This window comes from Carassius gibelio, chromosome B15, assembly GCF_023724105.1.
Source record: "Carassius gibelio isolate Cgi1373 ecotype wild population from Czech Republic chromosome B15, carGib1.2-hapl.c, whole genome shotgun sequence".
Lineage (NCBI taxonomy): Eukaryota > Metazoa > Chordata > Actinopteri > Cypriniformes > Cyprinidae > Carassius > Carassius gibelio.
In genome coordinates this window covers 13,111,139-13,137,827 of record NC_068410.1, presented here as the reverse complement: position 1 = coordinate 13,137,827, position 26,689 = coordinate 13,111,139, and the positions used below count along the sequence as shown (strand labels likewise).

Sequence of the window (26,689 nt, the reverse complement as noted above, 5' to 3'; positions counted from 1 at the left end):
CACGTAAACTGTTAAGTGGTTCAGCAGAGAGAGAGAGAGAGAGAGAGGGATAAAAAGGGTTTTTATTGGTGTTATTGACTTTGGCGTCATCACATTTAGGAATATAGATTAGCTCTCTCGTTGTTTGAGAACATTGCCCTGCACTGGCCCAGCCAAGCTGCCCTTATTGGGAGTAGATCTGCCCCTGGCTGTCCTAACAGCTGAACCATTAATCACTCCAGTCTCATATATCTGCTCACAGTTGCTCCATTGCTTTCACTCTCCTTCCACTTTATATCCCTGCACTCATTTTTCTCCCTAAAACACAAACTGGTTTTACTTTTTCCATGCAGCAAAGTGTGCCAGTGTCACCACGATTCCTTTTTCAGTTGCATTCTGCAACACAACCCTCTCTTTCCTCACTCTCAGTTCTCCGTGCTCTATGTCAAACCAAAGACGATTCCTAGATGCATCCTGATCTGTATGGTTCCTATCGTTAAGTTAAGCCTGTCTGATGGGTCCGAAGCTAATGCTGCTTATTTTACACACCCAGACAGCACCCCCACCCTCTTACCCTAACTCACCCTAAGCAGCTTTATTGAAACTATGCCAGTGTGGTGCACAGAGAGACTCCTTCATATGCATGTCCAACATAGAGGCTGTCTAGAATGATCTGATGTAACAGATTTACATTTACTTTGTATTTGCAGCAAATAATGTGTAATGTTTTTGTTGCCAAGTATTGATAAAAGAAGCAGCTTGTCATCATCATTATATGTGCACAATGTCCTAAAATGCTGTCTAGGTAGGCAACTTTTATTTTATTTTCTATTTTCACGATAAAAGTGGGTTGCCTCACTAATGCTGTCATTAGTGTAGCAGTCAAGTCGTTGCAATTCAGCATATCTTAAAATATGAGGCTTTGTAATGTAACTGAAATATTCAAAATTTCCACCAGGCTATTATGGGATGGTATATTGGTGCCTCTACTTTTTAGTGATACAGTGTCACTACAGCAATCTCCTTGAACTAAAAACTGCTTTTTACCAAAAAATGTACTTCTCTATCATGATAATACAGGTGGTAAGATAGAAATGCACATAAAGAGTTCATGTTAATTCCAAGATGTCCATAAAACCTGGTCGGAAAAAAACACATGATACTAAAATAATCAACGAAATAATGTAGGCTACATTACTGATAACAATATTAACTATCTCGTTAAAATATAATTCTGTAATTTTCCTGTTTTTCAGCTTAAATTATATTGTAATTCTGAGTTTTTACTAACAAAAAATGTGAGTATTTTACGCTAAAATTACATGCTATGCTTTCTCAAACCATTTACAGTCTATTTAAGGAGATGCATTAGACGATTAGGCCTACTTTTTTCTAAATTTGAGCCAATTTAATTTATTAAGAATAAACTGCATTTTAATTAAGGAGTTGAGGTGCGAAAGATGTGGTTCTGCTCCTTCAGGCGCAGTTCTGAGCTGCGGCAGATAGGGGGCCTGTGCTCGCGCAGTCGCGGTCAATGAACGGACGGATCAGGTAAGCGCTGCTAATTCAACAACAGGTGAATGAATGACCGCCACCGAGGCTCTGCTGGCTGTTACATCCATTAATCGAGACCACATCAAGCAAATAAAGATGTGATTTGGATTGTTTTAGTCGGAGTTTTCTGGCTGTAAGTTGGGACGCGTCGTGGCCACTTGTCCAAGTTACTCCAGGTAACGTTAAATAAATATTAGCTGTTGACACTCACTAGCTAACATACTCTTTAAATGACCTGGGAGAATATAAAACTTTACAATGCGGTTTAATAGACCATTACACTCTCGTTTGTTGTCACGGTTTGTTTCTCCTGAATTAGACTTCGTGACATCTGTTAATCTGGTCGACACGTTTAACTATTCTCGTCACTAAATCACTTTTAAAGAGGTCTAATGTTACCCATGATAAAGTGTCATTGTTTGTTTATTATAGGAGATATTCATTCATTTTAGGTTGTCCAGCTTAATCGTCGCAATGTATATTTTATTCAAACCGGTTTGTTTATTTTAGTGATATCTAAAAATACTTTTTCTGCATATAGCTCTTCTATATATTTACCTCTTATCCTATATTTATCTGTAAATATATCTCTGTACTTAAAACACTTCTTTGTTTACACAACACGTGCCTGGAAATAGAACATTCAGCATCAGGAGAGAATTAACACTTACTATTCAACTGACAGATGAAAAAGATGACATCTTTGTCATCATTTACTCACTCTCATGTCAACCCAAACCTCCAAATGTGTACAACCTTCTTTCTTCAATCAAAGTTTGTGGATTTTAGGTGCCATTCTTGTCAATACGCTGACAGTAAATAATGATTGACAGCTGTCCAAACAGAATGTGACTCCTGTCACTTTTGTAACAAACAGACCTATTCACTGAAATTTTGAATGAGAAGATTTGGAATATAGCACACTAGTCATATGAACACATGACACTTGTATGGTGAATCTTTAAGATGTTGAACTGGATTCATTATGCAGGGTATTCAGTTTAAATTTATACAGATCAGAACTGAAATGCTTTTCAACAGCTACAGCCAAAATGGAAAAAAAATATTTGCTACAAGTAAAAAAAAAAAACATGCAAGTTAGCCGTTGGTCCACTCCACCCTTTAAGTATGCCAAACTGGTATCTAATGCATGTATATCATTGTTTTGTTATTTTCTCAATTAATGAAGCTTAAACCCATAGATCCGTGTTGATGACCTCATCGCTCTGGTGTAAACATTAGCTCAGTCCTTCACCTCCCCAGAGAGATCTCTGTTCCTACCTGTAAACCGATTCTTACCTAGCAACCCTTCTGCTTGTTTTCAAGGGTTCGGGTGGCAGGCAAGCTTCTAGCTTCTGAGTCTGTGCTCTTATCTAAAATATGACGCAATGTACTGTATTAATATGAAGTAAATTTCTGTTTTTATTTTTTACAGGTGTTTTTCACTGCACTGTTTTATAGTTAACTACATTTCTGTACAAATTTATGGATTATGTCGTGGCAGACACATTACCGGTTGCACTTTATTTTACAGTACGTGTACTCACATGTACTTATAGTGTACTTACAGTGTATTTATCTATGAAAGTTCTGGTAATACAAGGTATCTACATTGGGTAGGGTTAGGTTTAGGAGTAGGTTCAGGGTTAGTACATAGTTATTACATAGTTATTGTAATTACTTTAATAAGTACATAGTATGTACATGAGGAACAGGACTGTAAAATAAAGTGCTACCCAATTACCAATACTTATTTTGCCAGTGTATAATTGTTGTTTTCTGTGTTGTATTCTATGGTGCTTCCTTAAAAACACATATCCCTTCTTTATTATAAAGAATTTTCTTTCATTGCAGCCAAAAGGAGATCTTGCTTTTAGTGTGAATTAAGGTTAGTTTCTTATATTCTAAATTGTGTGTGATATAATTTTACCTGTAACCCTTTCCTGTTTGTGTGGAGTTTGTCTATACATTTTCCTGACAATATTCTTCTTGAAATATCACTTATGATGTTTCTTGGCACTGTGCATTTATTATGCCACCCACATTAACAACAATGACCGTGTAGGTTTATGTAGCCAAAGTCTAGAAGAACTTGCTCTGCAAGTATTATTTGAATGCTGAGACTGTTGTATGCTGCACATAGCATTTTAAAAACATATAAAATACACCCACCATATACACTACTGTTTGAAAAAAAGACATCAAGCACACAAACCACTTTCTATTTAATATATCTGCTTAAATCCAGACTATTATAGCAGTGTATAAAATTTTATATTTACATTCTGATGTTAATTACCTTTAGATATTTGAATATTAGCTTGCTTTTTTTCTTGTTTCTTTTTAAATAAACAGTAATATTGTGAGATATCATTCAATTTAAAATGATTGTTTTTCATTTTAATATAATTTAAAAAGTAATTTATTCCTGTGATGCCAGTAGTCTTCGACGTCACAGGATCCTTCAGAAATCATTTTAAAATGTTGATTTGGTGCTCAAGAAACATTTCTTATTATTATCAATGTTAAAAACATTGTTGTGTAGCTTTATATATTTGTGAAATATGTGATACATTGTTTCATGACACTTCAAAATAGGAAGTTCAAAAGAACCGCATTCTCACTTTTGATCAGTTTATTGTATGCATGCTCAAAAATACCCTTTCGTCGTGAACTATATGTCAGTTTTTCACTTTAAATAATCATTTGCATCATCAAAACAGATACTCAATATAGTAACCCATAAAACGTGTGATTTGTTATAATGCACTCATACATGCTACTATATGTCAAAAATTCCCTAGAGTCCTGGTCAGTTTGCACACTAAATGCATGTTAATACCAAATGTGTATTTTCCTCCCTAGGGTCCGAGTGTCTGAGACATGTTGTCAGGGGAGGAAATCTTATGCAGCACCCAGCAGGTGATCGCAGGGCTGGAGGCTCTGCGTGGAGAGAACCGCACGCTGCTGGACAGCCTGCAGGAAACACTTCAGAGCCAGACGCCCAGCGAGAGCGCTAGCCTGGAGCAGGAGAAGACCAACATCATTTTAGAGTCTCTGGAGAGGATTGAACTGGGCCTAGGAGAGGCGCAAGTGAGCAGCGCAGTCAACTTCATTCACTTTCTGTCTCATTAAGAGCCTTTCCATTCACCTTAGCTGTCTTTTCCCACTCATCCAGGTGATGATGGCGCTGTCAGCACACCTGGGCTCTTTGGAAGCAGAAAAGCAGAAGTTGCGTGCTCAGGTGCGGAGGTTGTGCCAGGAGAACCAGTGGCTGAGGGACGAGCTGGCCCGGGCCCAGCAACAGCTACAGGAGCGGGAACAGGAAGTGGTTACTTTAGAGGAGCAGAACAGACATCTGCAGTTCATGAGCAGCATCCGCAAGTACGACCATGAAGAGTCGCCTATGGTAAGGGTTCATCTTGAAAACATTCATATAGTTAATACATTCAGGTTTATAGGCTAAACGTTTGTACTAGACTAGCTTTGTGGATATGGGTTTTTGTTTGTTTGTTTTTAATAAGAAAATGGCAATGAGTTAAATCACCCCTTAGTCTGGATAACCATTGGGGGCGCCACAGATGCTCTGGCAACCAGCTCCATCTATTCCTCGCTCTTCTCAACTTTTCTCAAGGGCTTGTCTTGCCATCTCTTTCTCTGCCTGCCTCTCTTCCTCCCTCCTGGTACTGTGCCCCTGCAGGACTGTCTTCACAAGTCCTGAAAATCTGATTAAATGGCCATACCACTTCAGCTCCTGTTTTTTCACCACTGTCAGGAGGTCATCATATGGCACAATGGCCCGTCAAATTTTGTCACGTACTTCTTCGTGAAAGATGTGATCTCTGTAGGAAATGCAGATGAGTTTTCTGAAGCATCTGACCTCCATGTTCTGTACTTTCCTTTCCAGTTCAGCAGTAAGTGTCCAAGTCTCACAGGCATATATATATATGGACATGACTAGGGAGCGCATCAGTCTGATCCAGATGGTCTTTAATTATATCAGGGCTGATCCTGGCGAGTATCTCAGGTTTGGACCCTGCACCCGTGACCGCCAATCCTGATGTCAGTGGTTGTTAGTCATCAGTTTAGTCTTTTCTGCATTGATCTTGATGACCATCTTGTCAAGGTGCTCCACCAAGTTAGCCAGCTCTTCTTCCTTCCCTGCCAGACCCTTCTCTGTCTTTGGTAAAACATAAGTTTTTGATTGTCCTGCCGCCCGCCTCATGGTCTTCCAGTGCATCAGCCATGATTCTTTCTATAAAAATGTTGAAGAGTGTAGGGGAGAGCAAGCACCCTTGTCTTACTCCAGCTGTGGTTCTGAACCAGTTGCCTATGTTGCTGTTGAAGTAAGGTTTTTTATCATTTTCAGGTTGGCATTGATGTTGTATTGCCTCATGGTGTCCCATAGTGCTGCATGCCATACTCGAACGCCTTTTCGAAGTCCATAAAAATGTTGTAAAGGTTTTGCTGGCTTTTTCGCCCTTGCTTTGTGTTGGTCAGGTTATTTTTTGCTCATATTATTTTTTAATGCAGTTATTTCTGATAAATCATTTTAAATATTTATTTTTTGTGCAAATAGGACAATCACAATTTGTGTAAGATCTATATAACATCTCTTCCATCTTCTTTTGACCCTCTAACTTTAGCACTCTCTATTCTAATTCTATTCTTAAAAAAACTTGCGATCTATTCATTTACCATTTGTTTTCTTAAAAAAAAAAGCACTAGCTTTTCTAATATTTTAGTGTTATGTCTATTTGGTTTCTTTTTATTTATTATATAATTAACAAAAGAAAACTAAACTTCTAACACTTACTTGCTCTATTCTTTTTCTATTCTGTTTTCTTCTTTCATTTATTATATAATAATAATAAAAAAAAACACCCACCTTTTTGACTTGAAGGCCTCTTTTGTAGCCTCTTTTTCCTATTTGTAGTGGAGATGAGTGGTACCCTGTGGGGTCTTCTGCTGTTGTAGCCCATCCGCCTCAAGGTTGTGCGTGTTGTGGCTTCACAAATGCTTTGCTGCATACCTCGGTTGTAATGAGTGGTTATTTCAGTCAAAGTTGACCTTTTTGACTTGAAGGCCCCCCACTGGCCACAATATAAATAAAGATATTTCTTTATATATTAAATTAGCCATGATTTATTAGATTAAATTATCCATGATTTATTAGATTAATCATTAATCACTTTGTGATTTCAAAAGCTGTATGACTGGACACCACTGGTCTTCAAAATATTAAGTCGTAAACTCATGACATGCTCATGCTGTTTGTTTCTTACAGGAGGATAAAGATTCTGCTTCAGGGAAGGGGTCCCTTGATGATCTCTTTCCTTCTGAAGAAGAGGAGCAATCACACAGTACGACACTCCTCACAGACCACAGCTGTTCCCTTACACGTTTATTTACTGAGTTTTTGCCATGTCAGCTGTAAGAGCAAGCAAGGGTTTGCTTTAGGACCGTGTTAAGTTTCAACCACAGTTAGGATTTACTAGAACCAAAACTAGAATTTTAATTTCTTAAAAGATTATCTTGATAAGTTTTATTGAGGTCAGGGAATTGAGAAATGCGACAAGATTGGTTTGAACTCATGATCACCACAGCTCAATCTATCGGAGCGTGTATGCATGTGTCTCAGCTCTTCTCTTGTGTTTGCAGTGTCTCAGCCACACAGTAGTGCTGCCGCTGCTGCCCAGCAGGGAGGATATGAGATCCCTGCCCGCCTCCGAACTCTCCACAACCTGGTGATCCAGTACGCCTCTCAGGGCCGCTATGAGGTGGCCGTGCCGCTCTGCAAGCAAGCTCTGGAGGACCTGGAGAAATCCTCAGGCCACAGCCATCCGGATGTTGCTACCATGCTCAATATCCTGGCTTTAGTGTACAGGTCACACATTCATTTAACCTTAAGTGTAAATATAATTAGTAATCTGTATTGCATTATAATTTTATTAAATCCATTAATATTACGCTTTACAGGGATCAAAACAAATACAAGGAAGCGGCCAATCTCCTGAATGATGCGTTGGCTATCCGTGAGAAGACACTAGGCATGGACCATCCAGCGGTATGTACTGTTTGAAGATGGGATGTGTTACTGTTGTAGTTTGCTTTGCTCTTTTGTTTCCTTTTTCTATTTCACTGAAAAGTCAATAGTCACATATGCAATCTAAATACATCAGGTCCCTTTCTTATTCATGTTTGTGTTTGTAGGTGGCAGCTACTCTGAATAATCTGGCTGTGTTGTATGGTAAAAGAGGGAAGTATAAAGAGGCAGAGCCGCTGTGTAAAAGAGCTCTGGAGATCAGAGAAAAGGTACTGACATGAAAAGAGTGAATGGTCTTCCCACCTGTCCTTTCTATAACAACTATCAGATCACATCAACTTACCTGTACACTACTGTTCAAAAGTTGTTGTTGTTGTTTTTTTTTTAAGAAAATAATTTAATTTAGTAAGGATGCATTAAATTGATCAAAGGCTTTTACATTACATATGTAAAAAAATCTATTTCAAATAAATGCTATTCTTCTCGGTAAAGTATTGGGTTTGTAGAGCAAAAAGTTGTGGGTTTGATTCCCAGAGAACACACATACAGGTAAAAAAAAAAAAATGTATACCCTGAATGCACTGTAAGTTGCTTTGGATAAAAGCGTCTGCTAAATGCATAAATGTAACTGGAAACGTCTGTTTCTAGCCAATTAGCATATATATATATATATATATATATATATATATATATATATATATATATATATATATTACACACACACTCACCTAAAGGTTTATTAGGAACACCATACTAATACTGTGTTTGACCCCCTTTCACATTCAGAACTGCCTTAATTTTATGTGGCATTGATTCAACAAGGTGCTGAAAGCATTCTTTAGAAATGTTGGCCCATTTTGATAGGATCGCATCTTGCAGTTTATGGAGATTTGTGGGATGCACATCCAGGGCATGAAGCTTCTGTCCACCACATCCCAAAGATACTCTATTGGGTTGAGATCTGATGACTGTGGGGGCCATTTTAGTACAGTGAACTCATTGTCATGTTCAAGAAACCAATTTGAAATGATTCGAGTTTTGGGTCATGGTGCATTATCCTGCTGGAAGTAGCCATCAGAGGATGGGTACATGATGGTCATAAAGGGATGGACATGGTCAGAAACAATGCTCAGGTAGGCTGTGGCATTTAAACGATGCCCAATTGGCACTAAGGGGGCCTAAAGTGTGCCAAGAAAACATCCCCCACACCATTACACCACTACCACCACACCACCACAGTGGTAACAAGGCATGATGGATCCATGTTCTCATTCTGTTTACGCCAAATTCTGACTCTACCATCTGAATGTCTCAACAGAAAACGAGACTCATCAGACCGGGCAACATTTTTCCAGTTTTCAACTGTCCAACTTTGGTGAGCTCGTGCAAATTGTAGCCTCTTTTTTCCCTATTTGTAGTGGAGATGAGTGGTACCCGGTGGGGTCTTCTGCTGTTGTAGCCCATCCGTCTCAAAGTTGTGCGTGTTGTGGCTTCACAAATGCTTTGCTGCATACCTCGGTTGTAACGAGTGGTTATTTCAGTCAAAGTTGCTCTTCTATCAGCTTGAATCTGTCGACCCATTCTCCTCTGATCTCTAGCATCTACAAGGCATTTTTGCCCACAAGACTGCCGCATACTGGATGCTTTTCCCTTTTTACACCATTCTTTGTAAACCCTAGAAATGGTTGTACGTGAAAATCCCAGTAACTGAGCAGATTGTGAAATACTCACAATTGCTTAAATCACCTTTCTTTTCCATTCTGACATTCAGTTTGGAGTTCAGGAGATTGTTTTGACCAGGACCACACCCCTAAATACATTGAAGCAACTGCCATGTGATTGGTTGATTAGATAATTGCATTAATGAGAAGTTCAACAAGTGTTCCTAATAATCCTTTAACAACACTAATTTGTGGAGATTGACCTTTTTGTAAATTGACTGTTACGATAAATAATTTTGCACACAATTTATTAGCTGTAATATCATTGTGTTGCCACTAGATGCCTGTATAGCCCTTTGTAACAATCCCTAGTATCTAAAACATTGAACATAATTTACACATAAATCACACATAAATACATTTTATTACATTTGGATTTGGATACATGTTTAGATATTATTAATGGCTACTTTTTGTTTTTATCTGTTGTTTGTAGTTTCAATTGTTTTGTTGTTGTTGCTTGAAACGTTGATTTAAAGTGTCAGTTATTGCATTACTATTTCAGGCAACCCTATAAATCCCTTTGTTACCCCAAACAACATATAAAAGCCTGATCAGTGGCATAAAAGTAAACAATGCAGCTACTTAATCCTTTGCTACTCATTAACGCGTGAACTTCCACTTTTAATAATGTGACACTCTGCCCTCTATGTGAATGACGCTGTTCCCATTAAGTACTATTAGAAGTGATTTAAATGATTCAGCATTTCGACTCCTCCGTAAGGATGCATTAAACTCGACAAAGCAGTTTAATAAAGCATCTATTGATCTTATGAATTAGTGAATTCTCCTATACCAATATTTTTTAATTGGCTGTTAAAGTTTATACGGGAATATTACATGACAGACTGATCCTTTAACAATGCATTGCCGCAAAAATGCACACCTTTTGAAAAAAAAAATTCAACAAGATTTATCAACTGCCACAAATACTGCCTATACAAAATACTGATTTTGTGCACTTTATTAACTGTACAATATTTTTAAATTGGCCTTTGATCTTAGCTTTATTGCATGGCAAAAAAAAAGCCTTGTCTTGCCAAAGCACTGGCAGAGCCCATTGATCTAATGTCATTGATGAGCGCTCCAAATACAAACTTTGCACGCAACAATCAGGAAGCAATCAACAGCGCTCTGCTGTGGCTGGTGGCACCTTAGCTCGCCTGTCTAGCTCGCCAGTGCCTAGAAACGGCACTGAATGGAAAAGTCATGGAGGCTGTAAATATTGTTGAGGCCTTGGAGTCAAAAAGGTTGAGAACCATTAGTCTAGATTTAAATATCTTGCCTATCTTTGTCTGTTGACAGGTGCTTGGGACCGATCACCCTGATGTAGCTAAGCAGCTGAATAACTTGGCCCTCCTATGCCAGAACCAGGGCAAATACCAGGAGGTGGAGCAGTACTATGAACGTGCGCTGCACATTTACCAGAGCCAGCTGGGTCCAGACGATGCCAACGTAGCCAAGACCAAGAACAACCTGGTTAGGATAGGAAACAAGTATCTTGTCAAATGCTAGTGTTTTTTAATAAATATTATGCATGTTATATAATATACCATTCATTTGCCCTTCAGGCCTCCTGTTATCTCAAGCAGGGCAAATACAGGCAAGCTGAGGCTCTTTATAAAGAGATTCTGACTCGTGCTCATGAAATGGAGTTTGGCTCAGTGGAGGGTAAAATCAATTTTACTTCTGCCTTCAGAGGAATTTTTATACACCGTAGTTTAACCTGATAAGCATACTTGCCCAATGGTAAATTAATATTTTCACATATGTATACTGTATATAGGGGACGGCCGGCCGGTTTGGATACACGCAGAGGAGGGAAGCTCTAGACAGGTATGTTTTCAGTCCAAATATGCATGCTCTATTAGGAGAAATAGCTATTTAATGTACGTTTTCATTTGTGTGTGTGTGTAGGATGGTCTGGGAAGTCTAAAGCGCAGTGGGTCGTTCACCAAGCTCCGGGAATCTATAAGACGAAGCAGTGAGAAGCTTGTTCGGAAACTGAAAGGAGTTGGAACACAGGAAACAGCCCCTCGAGCTGCTGGGTAATGATATACTGCTTCTTGTTCAGCTGTCGTCACTTTTTATGTAGAAGAGGGCCGTATTTTTAACTACTCATTTATTTTTAAACAGGATGAAAAGAGCCAATTCTCTAAATGTGCTTAATGTGGGTCTCAAAGAAAGTCAAGAGGCTGCTATGGTAAGAGTTGAGTCTTTGCTTTCAAATTTGCTCAAATATCTTATATTCACTAAGACTGCATTTATTTGAGCAAGTATTTGATCATTTATTTTGATACAATTAAATGTAATATTGTAAAATGTTTTCTATTTTAAAATGTAATTTATTCCTGTGATGGCAAAGCTTAATTTTCAGCATCATTACTCCAGTCTTCAGTGTCACATGATCCTTCAGATATCATTCTAATATGCTGATTTTTTTATAATTGAAAACAGTTGTGCTGCTATATATTTCTGGTGGAGACTGATATATTTTTTCAGGATTCTTTGATCAAAAGTTACAGTAAAGACATTTATAATGTTACAAAAGATTACTATATCAAATAAATGCTGTTCTTTTGATCTTTATATCATCAATTTAATGTATAATTGCTGAATAAAAGTATTTTCTTTTAAAAATAATTTCTTACAGTAATCAGGAATAACAGATGGTGATTGAGAATGTTCATTGGATAATCAAAGTCTGTTTTGTCTTTTCAGAATCCCAATAGGCTGACAGATGCACGGGGTCTGAGTTCAAGCACGCAGAGTTTAGCACGCCGTGCGTCTCTGAGCGGTGACAGCTAACTTTCAGACATGTCATATGACATCAGGAGATGTCAGCCTCACATCTGGCTGGTCTTTAATGACTGCAAAGATCATATTTGACGAGGAATAGTATGTGACAATGAATGCACACACTTCAAAGCAGTCTGTCAAGGGGCTTCTGGAAAAGGAGAGCACACTTTGGCTTTACAAAAAAAACATTTTACACTGTAAAATCTGTTCAGTCTACAATTTTCTTTTAAAAGCCTGTTTTTATAAAAAATGTCACAGATATGTATCATTTATTAGACTTCAAAAAGATCCATTCCATGTCCTCACACTACCATGCAAAACAATTATAGTATTGGAATTTAATAATTTGCACTTAAGGAATAATTCACTCAAAATGTTTAATTCTGTCATTAATTACGCACCTCACCAAGACCTGACTAGAAATCATGTTTATATCACGTTTGTAATGGCTTTTATGTTTATGTCTCGTCGCTCCGGCCAGATAGGGCATCACAGTATGACAAGGGGCGTAACATTCTTGAGGTATTCATCCAATCACAACGCACTGGTTAGCTGGCCAATCAGAGCACACCTCGCTTTTTAGATCGATGAGCTTTGTAAAAATTGTTTCAGAATTTGGGCATAGAAGTGAAATATGTATATGAAATATACAAATATGTATTTTTTTTTTTTTTTACCTTAAACTGCATAAACACATTTCATTACACCAAATAATGTTCATTATAGCAGCATCATACAACCCATTTAAATTAGTCATTCTGACATCAGTGGTTCAACCACAATGTTATGAAGCTTTGAGAATACTTTTCATCCACAGAAAAAACAAAACGACTTTATTCAGCAATTCTTGAAGGGTCAGAAAGCTCTCTGATTTCATCAAAAATATCTACATTTGCATTTCGAAGATGAATAAAGGTCTTTTCTGGAACAACATGAGGGTGAGTAATTAATGACAGAATTTTCATTTTTGGGTGCACTATCCCTTTAAATCTTCAAATGGCTTCTAAATGCTCTTAACTCAAATATTCCTAATGAATGGTAATCCATGATGTTACATTCCAAGATGAATCCAAGACAAGCTGTTGTACATACTAATTTGTATATTTCTGAGATAATATCAACCAACTGTGGTACATATTTGTGCCTATAATATAAGGGACTTTTGATTTGTCAGTTTCAAGCACATGTACTTTATATTTCTGCATACTGTGCTGTTGCTTTAGTTTAAGCACTTCTCAACACAATATGAAGAAGGATTTTCCACGCAAAGAGTTTCAGGGTACAAGGCTGATATACCTACAGTATATAACTTGAATCTTGCTAGTGGATGTAGTTACTGAGAGGTTAGCCATCAAATGAGCTAAACAGCTGTACATTCTATATTGTTGAATCATGTTACATATTCTGTGAGCTTAGGGAGTATATTTATATACTGAACGTTGCTGATAAACCAAATAAAATTTTTCTACCTCTGTTAAAATCAACGTGTGTAAAAAGTGTTTTCAGATAATTTGGTGGTTGACGGCTGATAAGGCCCAATCAATAGCTGGTTTGCAACTCCTGGTGACCTCCAGTAGTTTCCTCTTAATTCAGTGTGCTTGTGTGCCCTCTGCAGCTGGTTTTGAGACAGCATGTCTCTCTTCAAACAGTAAAGAACACCACTGGCTAAAGAACAGCATTTATTAAGGCTTCTTCTTGTAGAAAACACCATATTAAAGAATACATATATACACATCTCCCAGACCAGAGAGTTTAGGCTTGTTGAGCAATCTGAGCAATTTTCTGAAGCATGTCTTCAGACTGCAGCTGTTCCAGGGTCAGCAGGGACAGACCCAACTGATCCTCCTGCCACACAAACATGACACAAAGACTCTTAACATAACATGAATAAAAACATGCACCTCACAACCTCATCCCTGGGAATGTATCATTGCACTTTTGCTTTTTCGTGTGTGTATATATATATATATAGAGAGAGAGAGAGAGAGAGAGAGAGAGAGAGAGAGATCATTGAACAGGCTGAGGAAGGTTATTGTGGTTACCCGTCTGAAGGGCTGGGCCATCTGTCGTAGAAAGTGCTTGGCTAACTGCACCGTCTCATCAATGGTCAGATTTAGGCTTCCATCTGTAAGGTGTTCCTGAATCCAGCGGGGCAGCTTTCCTCGCTTATCCGCTCGTGCGTAACGCTGAGGGAAACACAAGAATTAACTTAGAAAAAAATTAATGCTACCTTCTCATGGTTTACTTACCTTATCTGCAAAGATCATCAGGCCGTAGTCTGTTTTGCCTCGGATGGCTCTTCCCACACACTGAGCTGCGTGGCGCATTGCATCAAACGTCAGGAAGTCATTTTCACGGATTTGAAACTGATCTCTGAGGTATTCCAACCGTGCCTAATTCAAGCAAACAGGTCAGGATATTCTTATTCATTACAGAATGTGTTGGTAATCTTATAAATGAGAAATGTATTCAAGATTAGGGAGAAAAAGCTCTACAGACCTTGAGGATTCGACTTTGGGTGTAAACGTATGGCACTCCAAACATGATAACGGCACGGCCAAAATGATGAACTGGGGTCGGAAAGAAAAACTGATGAACAAATGTTTACACTTAATTGTTTTAAAGAAATTTTCTAATTATAACAAATTTTCTGCAGGTTTTATAAAAGTAATATTAAGACTTAATAAAGAAAATCCTAGAAATAAATGGAATGGCACACAAAGTTTGTTTCTTTTTGTACCTCAAGTAAACTTATCTTGATTTAAGAATGTTTATGTGTTTGTACTGGTAAAAAAAAAAAAAAGAATACAAATATAGAGGAATATATAAATTTGTAAAAAAAAAATTTACATGCAACATTTAATGCCATGACGACTTTCTACTCCAATTTAAAACTTTTCTAAGGCCTTCAATTATGGCAGTGTGAGTTGAGTCTTAAGACCAGCAGAAAACCTGTACAAAGAAAGCTCAAAACTTAAAGAAGTAGTATCAACCAAAGTCAATCCCCTCTGACACTTTCCCTCTTGCCACTGAGAGCAGAATTGCTCCTCTTCCATTCTCACAGGCCTGAAAGTAAAAGACAATAAAAGTGATTAACATAGGGAACCTAAAATAAAGTCAACATTACATAACACGATTACAGAAAATTGGTTTAGGGAGCATTAAAACCCCAATGTTTATTGACCTCTTGATACTTCTCCAGGGCCATGCTGGTCTCAGCTGCATCCTGGGTTTCTATGAAAATGAGCTTGTTTCTTTGGATGTTCTCAAGGATGCCCTACAAAGCATGAGAATGAGTTATAAATATCATAACAACAATTTCAGTGATTTGAGAAGGAATCAAGTTGTCTCTTCATACCTGTTCATACCATGAAGCCACAATGTTCTCCATGTATATGTAACTGGTGAAGAACGCAACGATCCCATCAGGAACGATGGCAGACATTTCCAGCAGGAGGTTTCCATAATTTCGGATCACAGCTATGGGATGTATTTTAAATAAAGAGGTTATCTTTTAACTCCACTAGCGAAATAAAATGATTAATACAAACAAAAACACAAAACAACTCACCAAAATCTTCTCTGGTCTCAAACTTGGAGGTCATCGCTACTTGATCATTCCCTCTGCCGACAATCTGAAAGTTAGCAAAATATAATAGTTTAAAATAAATGGTTAAAAATACACACACATACATACATACTCAGTTCCCCTTAAGCAGCTTTGGCAGCAGAAATATAAAAAATATTTTTGCTTAAATGGGGGGTTTACAATATCGTATAGGGCAACAGGGGGCTTCTGAGTCTAAAAGACTGAAAATAACTGATTTAATGTGTTTTTAAAAGATGTCAGCCCAGTATATGTTCATTCGAAACTCTCTATTTGTGTAAATATTCGCATAATTGCCTTCTTCAAATAGTTAACTACAAAGGGTGGCATTGCGAGACATAACTCACAAGAGGGCACAGACAGGTTCGTGCCAGTGTCATGGTGAAGGATGCCATTGTGACTGGGTGGAAATCAAGGATACGTGGGTAGATGTCAAGCGGAGAGAGTGTCTATTCAGAGAGAGAATCAAAAATGAACTCAATCAAATCATTGCTAACTCAAAATAAAGAAGCTTGTCAAACAAAAAACTGTAGAACATTTCGTAAATGACATTTGTGTTTTGCAATAACAGTAGAAGTAAAGGCTTTGTATAAAAGGTTCCCCATTTAAAACTAAAATTTGCATGTTAAATAACCCTGTCGATAGCCCATGTTAAATGCGGCCTGCATGCTTTAAGGTGAAAGTGGAGTGTGTCTTACACAGATGGCATGAGTGCTACAGTGGGATTACAGTGAAGAGATTAGTGAGCAGTGTGTGTGTGTAATCTAATATTCCTGGAAAGATGGGGAATATGGATTGAGGAGCACATCTTACCCCTGATGTGATAATGACTGATTGAAAGCGCCCAAACACTGGCTTTATGGCAATAGAGGGGTCCATGCAACTGCATAGAAAGAATCCAAAATTAGTGACAGCTAATAAACTAAATTAAAAAGATATTTAATAGAAACTGCATAAGAAACTATTACTATGAGCAGAATTAAAGCACCTGAAGTGAAGAACAGGATTTGCTATTGTTGGCGTTCTATCTTCAAAGGGCTCAATGATGATGGTAAAGCCTAAAAGAGAACGATCACACATAAGAACTCACTTTTGCAGGAAATCATTAGTAGATTGAGAAGAGTTTGAGATATTAGCAGTGCTAAGGTGTGGTCACATGACTGAAATTTCAGAAAGATTTCACGGGTCCAAAAATAATAATAATAATAACAAATCCTTGTTACCACCTTGAACCCATTGCAAAATCTGATTAGGGAAACAGCTCACATGCAAAATTCCTAATCATACATTTCTCTTTTGGAATTGCTGGAATTATCCTGTGCAAATTTGCAGAATGACATTTTATGTGACCACAGCTTGATGATGCTTTGTTACCTTTGCTGTAGGTGCTGACAAGTGTGGCAAAGTGTGAGATCAAGGTAATGGCTGAGAAGTCAGCAATGTCTGCGATCTCCAGCGTCCTCAGCAATGAGCGCAGCCGCTCAGCACAAAATCTGGAAGTGGATTAAATATACATTTAGGCTGGGTGAAAATGCTGCTTCATTACTTAATAATGACCATCAGTACTTCCATTATGGGACCGCAGACTTCAAAATCTCACCTCAGGGGTTTACGGTCAATGCAGACCTTCTCATAGATGTCTTTGAGGAACTGAGGGGCACTCTCTTGCACTACGTGATGGATTCGCAATCGTGCCTTCAGGTACTCCAGGAAACGCTTTATAAAGCCCACAAAGTGCTCTGCAGTGCGAATGCTGCCAGGTACAGCCTCTGTAGTGAGAGTCACATATACCAAATATATCTGGATACTTAAGCCACACTTAATGATCCAAAATTTTATGTATCTATTTAAAGCAAAATTATCACAAAATAAGTCTGTTAGGTTTCAAACCTTAGAAAAGACATTGTATTTTTATTGTTTAAATCAACACTAAAAGTATCTGGACATTTCTGGATGTCAAACGGGGAGGATGACATCATTCATCATCTAAAAATGTCCTTGGGACGAGTTGGTTGAAAGCCATCACCAAAATGCGTAGTTTAAACTTTGTGAAATCTAACATTTGTTTGCAGATGCCACTTGGTTTATATAATGCAAAGACAGACATTTTTGTGTGACTCGCATACTTTAGGGGTTGTTAGAGATAATAAAACTGACCTTGAAGGATTTCATCTGGCAGAACTGGGTTGGACAGATAGATGTCAGTTTCTCTGGCGACATTCGCTTCTTTAAGACCTTCAACTAATCTCCTGTATTCTTCTCTGAGTTTGGCAGCATCTGTTTCCTTAATTCTTTAAAAGAATACAAACAGATGACTCATGTAGTAATAGATAATCCTAATGAATTCTCTCTTGCAGTATTTTGTCACACCTGCTAATGGTGTTTTGCAGCGTTTCCACATTAGTCTGACAGCGATCGAGAGTCCTCCTGGTAATGTTGACGCTCATGGAATCAATGCACACATTATCTAGAGGGAGCAATATCAGGATAAATATCCAAGATCTGGCCACATGATATGGGTGATCATGACAAGTACTCAGCTACTCACCGATGTTGTGAGCCTCGTCGAACACAACTACAGATTTCTTTGCAAGCTCTTTCGAGACCAGGTCTGCAATTTTTGGATCAAGTAAGTAATGGTAGCTGTACACTACAATGTTTGCGTGAAGAATCTAAAAGAAGAAACGTATGAAAGCATCAACAATCAATTGTGTGCAATAATCAATAAATTGCGTATTAAATCTAGCAAGTACTCACTGCGTAACGCGCCAGGAAGTACGGACACCAGCCTTTTCTACGCCCAAAGTCCTTCAGATCATCCAAGTTATATATACCAGGGGGAATGGGCACCTGTCTGCCTACTGCATCAAATTCCTGCATACAGACAAATGATTATTTAAATTAGTGCTGTCAAACCATTTAATCACGATTAATCACATACAAAATAAAAGGTTTTGTTTGCATAATATATATGTTCTGTGTATATTTATTGTGTATATGTAAATACACATGCATAAAGTATATATTTAGAAAATATTTACATGTATACACATGTCTATATTTATATTCATAAAATGTATATTATACATAAATATATTTAATATATAAACATTTTTTCTGAAATATATACATGCATTTGTGTGTATTTATATATACATAATACATATACACAGTACACACACATATTATGTAAACAATTATGGATGCGACCAATCACAATTAATCATTTGACAGCACATATTTTAATATCAGTTAAATAATATACATTAAATAGATTTATATTTAAATTGAATGTTTATTTAATGGTTTTACTATGCAAATTACAATATATATATATATATATATATATATATATATATATATATATATATATATATATATATACACACACACACACACACACACACACACACACATATATATATATATATATATATATATATATATATATATATATATATATATATATATATATATATATATATATAAAATAAAATAACAATAAATATTAATCATTTTAAAACGTAAATATTTTACAATTATTTTCACATTGTAAAAATGTTCTTCTAATGAACAATATTATTATATATTTCAGAATAAAACACATACAGGGATTCAGGCCTTACACAAATTGTGCCAGAATTAGAAAAAAAGGCCAAATGCTACAGCAAATGCTTGAGAAATGCTTCGTACCTCAAAGAACTGGCAGACAGGTTGACTTGGGTTACTTTGATGCTGCGCACGAATATATGATGCTGTCAGACTGTGACACTTTCCATCTACTTCTTTTCCAAAACGCAGGGAGCTCACCTGTAATCACACATTCCCTTTCACTTCATGAGTTCACCTACACAAAGAGATTTACTGAACCCACACGCAAATCTGCTCATCTAGCAGCTTCTACCTCAGGATGAATGCACAGGTTTTTCCGGGAAGAAAGTGCCAATGCAAGGAAGTCATTTTTCACTCCTGTTTGCTTTGCATAATAATCCATTAGTTTCCTTAGCTCCTCCACAACCTGACATGAGAGCAGAGAGGTTACAGAAAATAAATATTTGATTAAATGGTGAAACACATATTTGAAAAGAAATAAAAAAATAAGTCATGAAGTATGCAATGGGTTATAAACATGGATGTAATGTTGAATGAATACCTTCTCTATCTCAGGCACTGTGCGAGAACAGTAGACAAGCTTGGTGACTTCTAAAGGGTAAGCCTGCCAGTGATGAAAATATAAATCACATTATATGCAGTTATCAGACTCTCATTATAGTGATGTTTCAAGTCATTCAGAAATCTCTCACCTTCTGGTAAGCAACAATGAGGGAAAGAAGAGAAATTGTTTTTCCTGTTCCTGAAGGCATCTCAAGAACTCCATGACCCTTTGCAAGATAATAAAAATGGGGAGATAGTTGTCTCTCAGTTAATAAAAGGCTACAAAAACTGCATTCATGATTGATTGATTTAACTTTATTATCCTCCAATTTGGAAATTTTCCTAAGGCTTCTCATTAATAATAATAAGAAACCCACACACACATACACACAAGTTATACACATAATTAATATAACAACAACTATTCAACATATAATAAACGTAAGTTCTAATTTTCATATGAGATGCTTACACTCAATTCCATTCAACGTTCTAATTGTCACTGGTTTAATTCCAAAATAAATAATAGTGCTGTTCTGTATAAAGTAACTGAGAATGCATTTTAAGATTACGTGTTGCACATTACTTTTGGCACGGAGTGAAGTCATATTAACTGCCCTTGATGTTAACATATTAACTTATATACATGACGATACTGACTTAATGAATGGATTATAACACACCTTTGCGTCCAGCGTCCTCTTCAGCTCAAGCATGTACGAGTATTGTTCAGGATAAATGTAGTCATACGGAAAGTAGACTAATAAGCCCTCGATATTCAGCCTAAATGGATGAAAGAGGCATTAAAGCAAAAAACATTTGTTTAATAAACAGCGGTTTGGACAATGGCCAATGAATCTGCACATTTGCACTGCTACTAGTCAATATAATGAAATTTGACAGTTTCACTCACTTCATGGTGGCTAATGGTAATTTGTAACACTGGGGTGTTTCGGGTGGTCAAATTTCAAACATTTATATAGCATTAATTGTAACTGTGATATGTATTTTACACAACAGACTTCTATCGAGTTATACAGCCCTTTTAGTAGCAACAAAAGCTGTCGCAGTCAATAGGCGTAAGGTATTTTGGCTCTGTGATTGGTTGTTTGTTTGAAAACCCTCCCCAGTCTGTTATCTTATTGGATGATTCGCATGTCAATTCATCTTTGCAGCGGAAGTACATTAAGTACCGTCGGGGTTAGACCTAAATACTAGAAAAGAAGTCCGGACTAAGCTCTCGCAAAAAAAGAAAGAAAAAAATCTGCCATTCTGCCCGACTAGTTGTAATTTTACTACCATCAGATATCTCAGCAATAATAAATACATTTAAATATTATTATTAATAATAATAATAATAATAATAATAATAATACATTTAATTTTAGTAAATACCTTAATCAAATATATACAAATCTTTACATGTAAATATATATATATATATATATATATATATATATATATATATATATATATATATATATATATATATATATATATATATATATATATATATATATATATATATATTCCATTCCAAACATTCCATTTTAAATAAAACAAGAAAGAAAGAAAGAAAGAAAGAATTGTATTATTAAAACTATAGAGGCATGTCTTTTCATATTTTATTTACATGATCATTTTATTTTATATATTACAATGCCATAAAATACTGAAATGTAACATCCCATCAAAGATAAACCTTTACAAAGTGATTTCCTTTGCACTCATAGGCAGGGAGAAGAATATTAGATCACCTAAATCTGATATTTTACATATCTGCATAATATGTTTACTCCAGTGGAAGTAAATCAAAACTCCATTTTGGGTCATTACTTGATAATAGTGACCTACATTGACTAAAAATGATACTTTCTGAACTTAATGCAAAATATCTGACATTTTCCAAGTTTACTTCATAGCCAAAATCACAATTCCTTTCCCTGCAAAGCATATCTTAATAATTAATAGCAAATATAAAAATAAACAAATTGTTGGTGCTTAAATATTTTACATCTCCAGTTAGCCTAGAATGACCAAAACCCAGCATAAACACTGCTCTTGTTATGTTATCAGTTAACAATGTTGTGCTATGACTGGATCACCTTGCGGAAATTAATAGATTGATGGATTGTATTTATCAGTCTGTCGAAGCTGTAAAGATTATTGCCTGTTTGATTTAATTGCATGTGGAGAAAAATGTGCCATAACTCTGCAGCATCTGTGGCACAGCCAGCTATTGCTAATCCCAATTCTTTCATTGTCCTCTGAAACAGGCATAATAAGATGGCAGGGGTGTATATATTACAGTATCTAAAAGAGTCCCCTTATATCTCATGTCTCTCTTCCGCACTCTTATAACGGTCCATGATCCTAAGAACATCTTCCAAAATGGACGGTCCCAGGTCCAGGTCCAAACCCATAAGAGACTCCGAGCGTGATATGCTGGGAGAGATAGCCGGAGATTCACAGTGTTCGCTCCGCAGGTCCTCATTACTAAGCCCTGCATCAGAGTCCAGACTCAAGCCTCGTTTTGGCTCCAGCGGACTGCAGCCTTCCGACATGGAGTCATCCGAGGAAGCCTCAGATAAGGAGCCCGTGGAAGGCACCAGGTGCGGTAGGACTGCAATGGAGGCGGAGAGAGTGAGGTCACGACAGGGATCCCTGCGCTTCCCAATCCCTTCCTCACACACAGACATGGAGCGCTGCTGCATGGGACTGTGATGGTGATTCTGCTGCTTATGAACAGGGGACGGCTGCTCGTCTAAATGCAGTCGTGGGGGTTTAGGAGGAGGCTGCACAGGAGCGATGAACACCGGCATGGAGATGGTGGTTTTGAGGAGAGAATTGTGTTGTGAATTATGACTGCGATGGTAAGTGTGGCTCTTGCTGTTCACATCGCAGATCTCATCCAGTCTTTTGTCAATGCTGTGAGAACGAGAGCTAGGCGTTTGATTGAGGGTTGGAAGCATATTGAGTTTGCCTTGCAAGAATCCCACATCACCAAACATGTCCCCTTCACCCTCAGGCCCGACATGGGCACTGTGACGCACATCACCCAGCGGCGGGCTTATCATGTCTCCTGAAAGAACGTCCCGTATTTTCTGCTTCTTGCCTCGCTTTGGTGTGGATGTCTTTAAGTACATGGGTGTCTTGGCTGGCATTCTGTTTCCCAGTATTTTGTGTCTAACGTCTGATGATGTTTTTCGCAGAAATGGAGAGGAACCTAGTCCTCAGTCTGATATTAACTCTTTCATACGTTTGGGTTGGTTTGTCTCTTTTATTTCACTTCTAAATTTCCCGGTGGCTGCTAGAAGCGACGTCCTTTATGTCTGAAACTCTTCAGAAGCTCCTGGAATGTATCATCACAACTGCAGATCTGAGGAACAAACAGAGAAGAAAGATTTACACCCTGTGAAACTCAAGAGTGGGGTTGCAGAAAAGCTCAAATGTTTAGTGTGCAATTTCAACGATGAAGAAAGCAACTCTGTTTTTCTTCCCCCCAGAGAGGAGAATAAGATGTTTTTTTCCTCTAGTCTTTGCAGCTACTTACCTATAAATTACAAACCCTCAGAAATGTCAATCTTTCCACAACATGTTGGATTTTCTAAAGATATAATAGCTAGGATGTTATTTGCGTGCATGCCTTTATGACAATATTATGAAACTGCCCCAGAACATTATTGGCAGTAGAGATCGAGACTATAAATCCCCACTTCTGTTCTCCTTTCAACTCTAGCCATTAAATTACATCCCCACCGACGTGTGTTATTGTATTCAACGTTTTAATGAAGTGTGAAGATTGCACAACATTTGGAAACCTTCCCTTCACTGAACAACAGAATAACATGCAGCAAAGATGCATTATTCACATCAAGTGTCCCTGAAATATAAAAACATTTATCGCTTTTGAATAATGAGATCTTATTTTCTCAGTATTACAGCACAGGACAACTGTGAAAGCTTACTTTATACATTAGAAGATAGATAGATAGATAGATAGATAGATAGATAGATAGATAGATAGATAGATAGATAGATAGATATACAAAAATATATGTTGAATGTTTAAAAGCTGTGTTCTGTAAATGGAGAGAAGTGATTTACATGTCTTATATGACATCTGTCCTCATGACCTTCAGAAAATCACTTGGACTTGTTACACTAACACACTCCTGTTATATAATGGTTAAACACTGTTAGTCCTTGAGATCAGCCAATTCCCGGATTTCCCTTCTAAACCACATGGTGTCATTGCTTTAACATAACTGAGACTTTAGTCTACACCCACCATGGGGTTTCGAAAGTGAGAGGCTTGGTTATTATTGCTTTTTGTTATATTTATTTGAAATTGCATAGTTTTCTGTATAACCAAATGAGAGAACAATGTGGATGACTAAAACCTTGATTAAGTATAATAATTAAAGGTTTTTACAGTACACCAAAACCCTGATTTGTGCAATGAAAAAGCCATTGGACAATACAGTTTTATATGTATATATACTGTAAAGAATGTTCTTATCATTATGTCATAATATTCTGCTATATCCATTTAACTTGCAAAAATGTCTGTTAATTCTTTTACATTTTACGAGTTCTGATGTCGGTTTCTGTCACCAGAAATGAAATTAAAAGTTGTCCAAAAAAAAAGTACAATGAAAGCTATATACTGAAAAATTCAAGCAGTAAAGTTTTCAGTGTTATTTTTTCTATCGAACAAATGACAATGTATTTGATTCAACAAGCAGCCTAATCACTATGGCTCATCACGACACAATAAATCTCAGCACTGATTTAGTAAGTTTAGTAAGTTGAGATTTAATTTATAATATTTAAAACTACAGGTGAAAGTATCTGTACTTGCCTTTGATGCCTGCGTTGAAATCCCTCGTTTGTTCTGGTAGGTTATTCCGGGGTGTTAGTGGATAAGCTGTTCTCGTTAGGGTAGCTCTAAACCTCTTAAGCGCGCTGAAGCTGAGGGTGAAGAGCTGCAGAAGGGCAGGGACGATGCTCGTGAATGAGCAAATCTTTGGCAGGAGGAAGGCAGGAGGACGCCTAAACTGAGTTTGCGCGCGCACACGCACACACACACACACACACACACACACACACACACACAGTAGGCTACGGCGTCTATCTGTATTAAGTGTTAAAGTGCGCACTTGACATTATGCTCCGTTTGTGCTCGCTTCCTCCATCAGTTATTTCTTTGTAATTAAAGGGACAGTTCATCCAAAAAATTTTGTATTTTTTAAAAAACACTTTAAATCTATTAAAATATATCTTTAAAACTCTTATGGCTTTTTGTCATCTGTTTAACATACACGCACACATACACAAACAAACAAACAAACACATTATTTAAAAATATAATGTCAACTCTTTTTCAGGAATGAAAGTAGCCTGTGGTGACCAAGTTTAAGTCAACAAATTCTGTTCCTTATGTTTTTATAGTGTTCTGTTGTCCTTTTTTAAGCTTGACAGCCCAGTCCCCATCCATATCCATTATAACATTCTGATTAATTTCTCCCTTGGTGTTCTTTGGAAAAACCAGAGTTGGATAAATTTTGAAATTATATGACAATGACTAAATGATAACAGAATTTTCATTTAGTGATGAGCTTTTCCTCTACCTTCAGGCCACTCAGCATAGAAAGTATGACAATGTTTTTTCCCATGCTGATGCTGCATTGACTCATGGGATAGACAAGCCCTACCCTGTCGTAGATCTGTCTCAATAATAGTCTAAAAACAAAGGAAATCATGCTTCATAAGCACAGAAACAATGTTGTAATATGCATTTACTGGTAAATACCATAATTTTCAATAAGTAGTCTAACATATAAGACATATATTTTGTAAGCATTAAATGTTTGTCAAAGACTTATTTTAAGTTAAAATAATTAGCAAAAATGTTACATTGTTGTTATAATTGGTTTTAAGTTAAATGTATTATTTCATGTTTTGAAAAATAAAAAAAATGGTTTATCATAATATCATCTTTCTAAAGAAACGAATGAATGTGATGTGATGTGTCTCTGTGCCAGATCATCAGTACACTTAAAGATAAAAATGCTGACGCGAGCAAATATAAAGATGTTGAAAACAGCAAAGAGAACCTACTTTTATTAAATTAATTTTCTCCAAATTAGAAACATTTGTTTGACACTCACTATAAGACTATAAGCCAAGTTGATCTCAGACTACAAATATGCATACAAGGCCCTTTCCAACCATCCTGTAAAACAGGTCTCTGTTTTATGGCTCTGTGGGTTTAAGCTCTAGTTAATGTTAAAATCAACGACTACCTCTGGAATTATTATTCAGACTTCCAACATTCACAGACCTGACATTTATAACTTTAACACACACTCAACGCACCGCAGTCTAACCCATTTTTTAGGTTTGTACTCCCAGTATTCAGCGTTTTGGATTAAGCTTTTGAGCTTTTTCCGGTAAATTTCAGCATGATTTCACTTGATGTATCATAGTGATGACCCAGCTGACTGAATACTATTCCATAATGTCTCATTATCTGTGTGAAAAAGATCTTTAGACTATGATTCAGTGACTTAGAAATTCCCCTTACTCCACTGACAGACAAAACTATATTGGCATAAAACTTCTGTGCCATTTTGTGCAACTGGGGAGTCTTCAATAAGGTCACAGATTACTGCAGAAACCATGTGAGGATCAAGACCATCCTCCTCCACATTTCATTTCTTGGAAGATCCATTGTCTGTTCTGGTTGAATTAATCAGTGGCTTAGCATTGGAGGGTTCACTTTCTGGTCAGCTCTGACGCAAAGGGCCAGAATGACCCCTCGGG

General features: G+C 37.1%; 3 protein-coding genes across 4 annotated transcripts; 1 reads left to right on the top strand and 2 right to left on the bottom strand.

Annotated features, from left to right (window-relative positions):
- The first annotated feature begins 1,472 nt into the window (after positions 1 to 1,472).
- On the top strand, positions 1,473 to 13,638 carry klc3 (kinesin light chain 3). 2 transcript variants are annotated; one of them, XM_052576903.1, is made up of 13 exons: positions 1,473 to 1,709; positions 4,399 to 4,626; positions 4,712 to 4,942; positions 6,821 to 6,896; positions 7,195 to 7,420; positions 7,513 to 7,600; positions 7,747 to 7,848; positions 10,606 to 10,779; positions 10,872 to 10,971; positions 11,087 to 11,136; positions 11,218 to 11,348; positions 11,437 to 11,503; positions 12,022 to 13,638. In XM_052576903.1, the coding sequence occupies exons 2-13, from the start codon at positions 4,417 to 4,419 to the stop codon at positions 12,106 to 12,108; spliced, it is 1,542 nt and encodes a 513-aa protein (XP_052432863.1). In that variant the 5' UTR covers positions 1,473 to 1,709; positions 4,399 to 4,416; the 3' UTR covers positions 12,109 to 13,638. The 2 variants fall into 2 exon arrangements, with proteins under 2 accessions (XP_052432863.1, XP_052432862.1); XM_052576902.1 differs by having other exon boundaries at positions 1,473 to 3,421.
- A 127-nt stretch (positions 13,639 to 13,765) lies between these two features.
- ercc2 (excision repair cross-complementation group 2) lies at positions 13,766 to 20,922 on the bottom strand. The gene is made up of 23 exons (XM_052576901.1): positions 20,775 to 20,922; positions 20,545 to 20,644; positions 20,011 to 20,088; positions 19,860 to 19,922; positions 19,611 to 19,724; positions 19,400 to 19,516; positions 18,464 to 18,580; positions 18,255 to 18,378; positions 18,077 to 18,173; positions 17,864 to 17,997; positions 17,307 to 17,475; positions 17,081 to 17,199; positions 16,695 to 16,764; positions 16,520 to 16,589; positions 16,054 to 16,155; positions 15,671 to 15,734; positions 15,458 to 15,579; positions 15,284 to 15,376; positions 15,093 to 15,165; positions 14,599 to 14,669; positions 14,349 to 14,492; positions 14,142 to 14,285; positions 13,766 to 13,944 (listed from the first exon to the last, which is right to left on the bottom strand). The coding sequence occupies exons 1-23, from the start codon at positions 20,777 to 20,779 to the stop codon at positions 13,852 to 13,854; spliced, it is 2,283 nt and encodes a 760-aa protein (XP_052432861.1). The 5' UTR covers positions 20,780 to 20,922; the 3' UTR covers positions 13,766 to 13,851.
- Positions 20,923 to 21,472: 550 nt separating this feature from the next.
- On the bottom strand, positions 21,473 to 23,240 carry zgc:154093 (uncharacterized protein LOC777623 homolog). The gene has a single exon (XM_052577338.1). The coding sequence runs from the start codon at positions 23,023 to 23,025 to the stop codon at positions 22,189 to 22,191; it is 837 nt and encodes a 278-aa protein (XP_052433298.1). The 5' UTR covers positions 23,026 to 23,240; the 3' UTR covers positions 21,473 to 22,188.
- Positions 23,241 to 26,689: the final 3,449 nt, after the last annotated feature.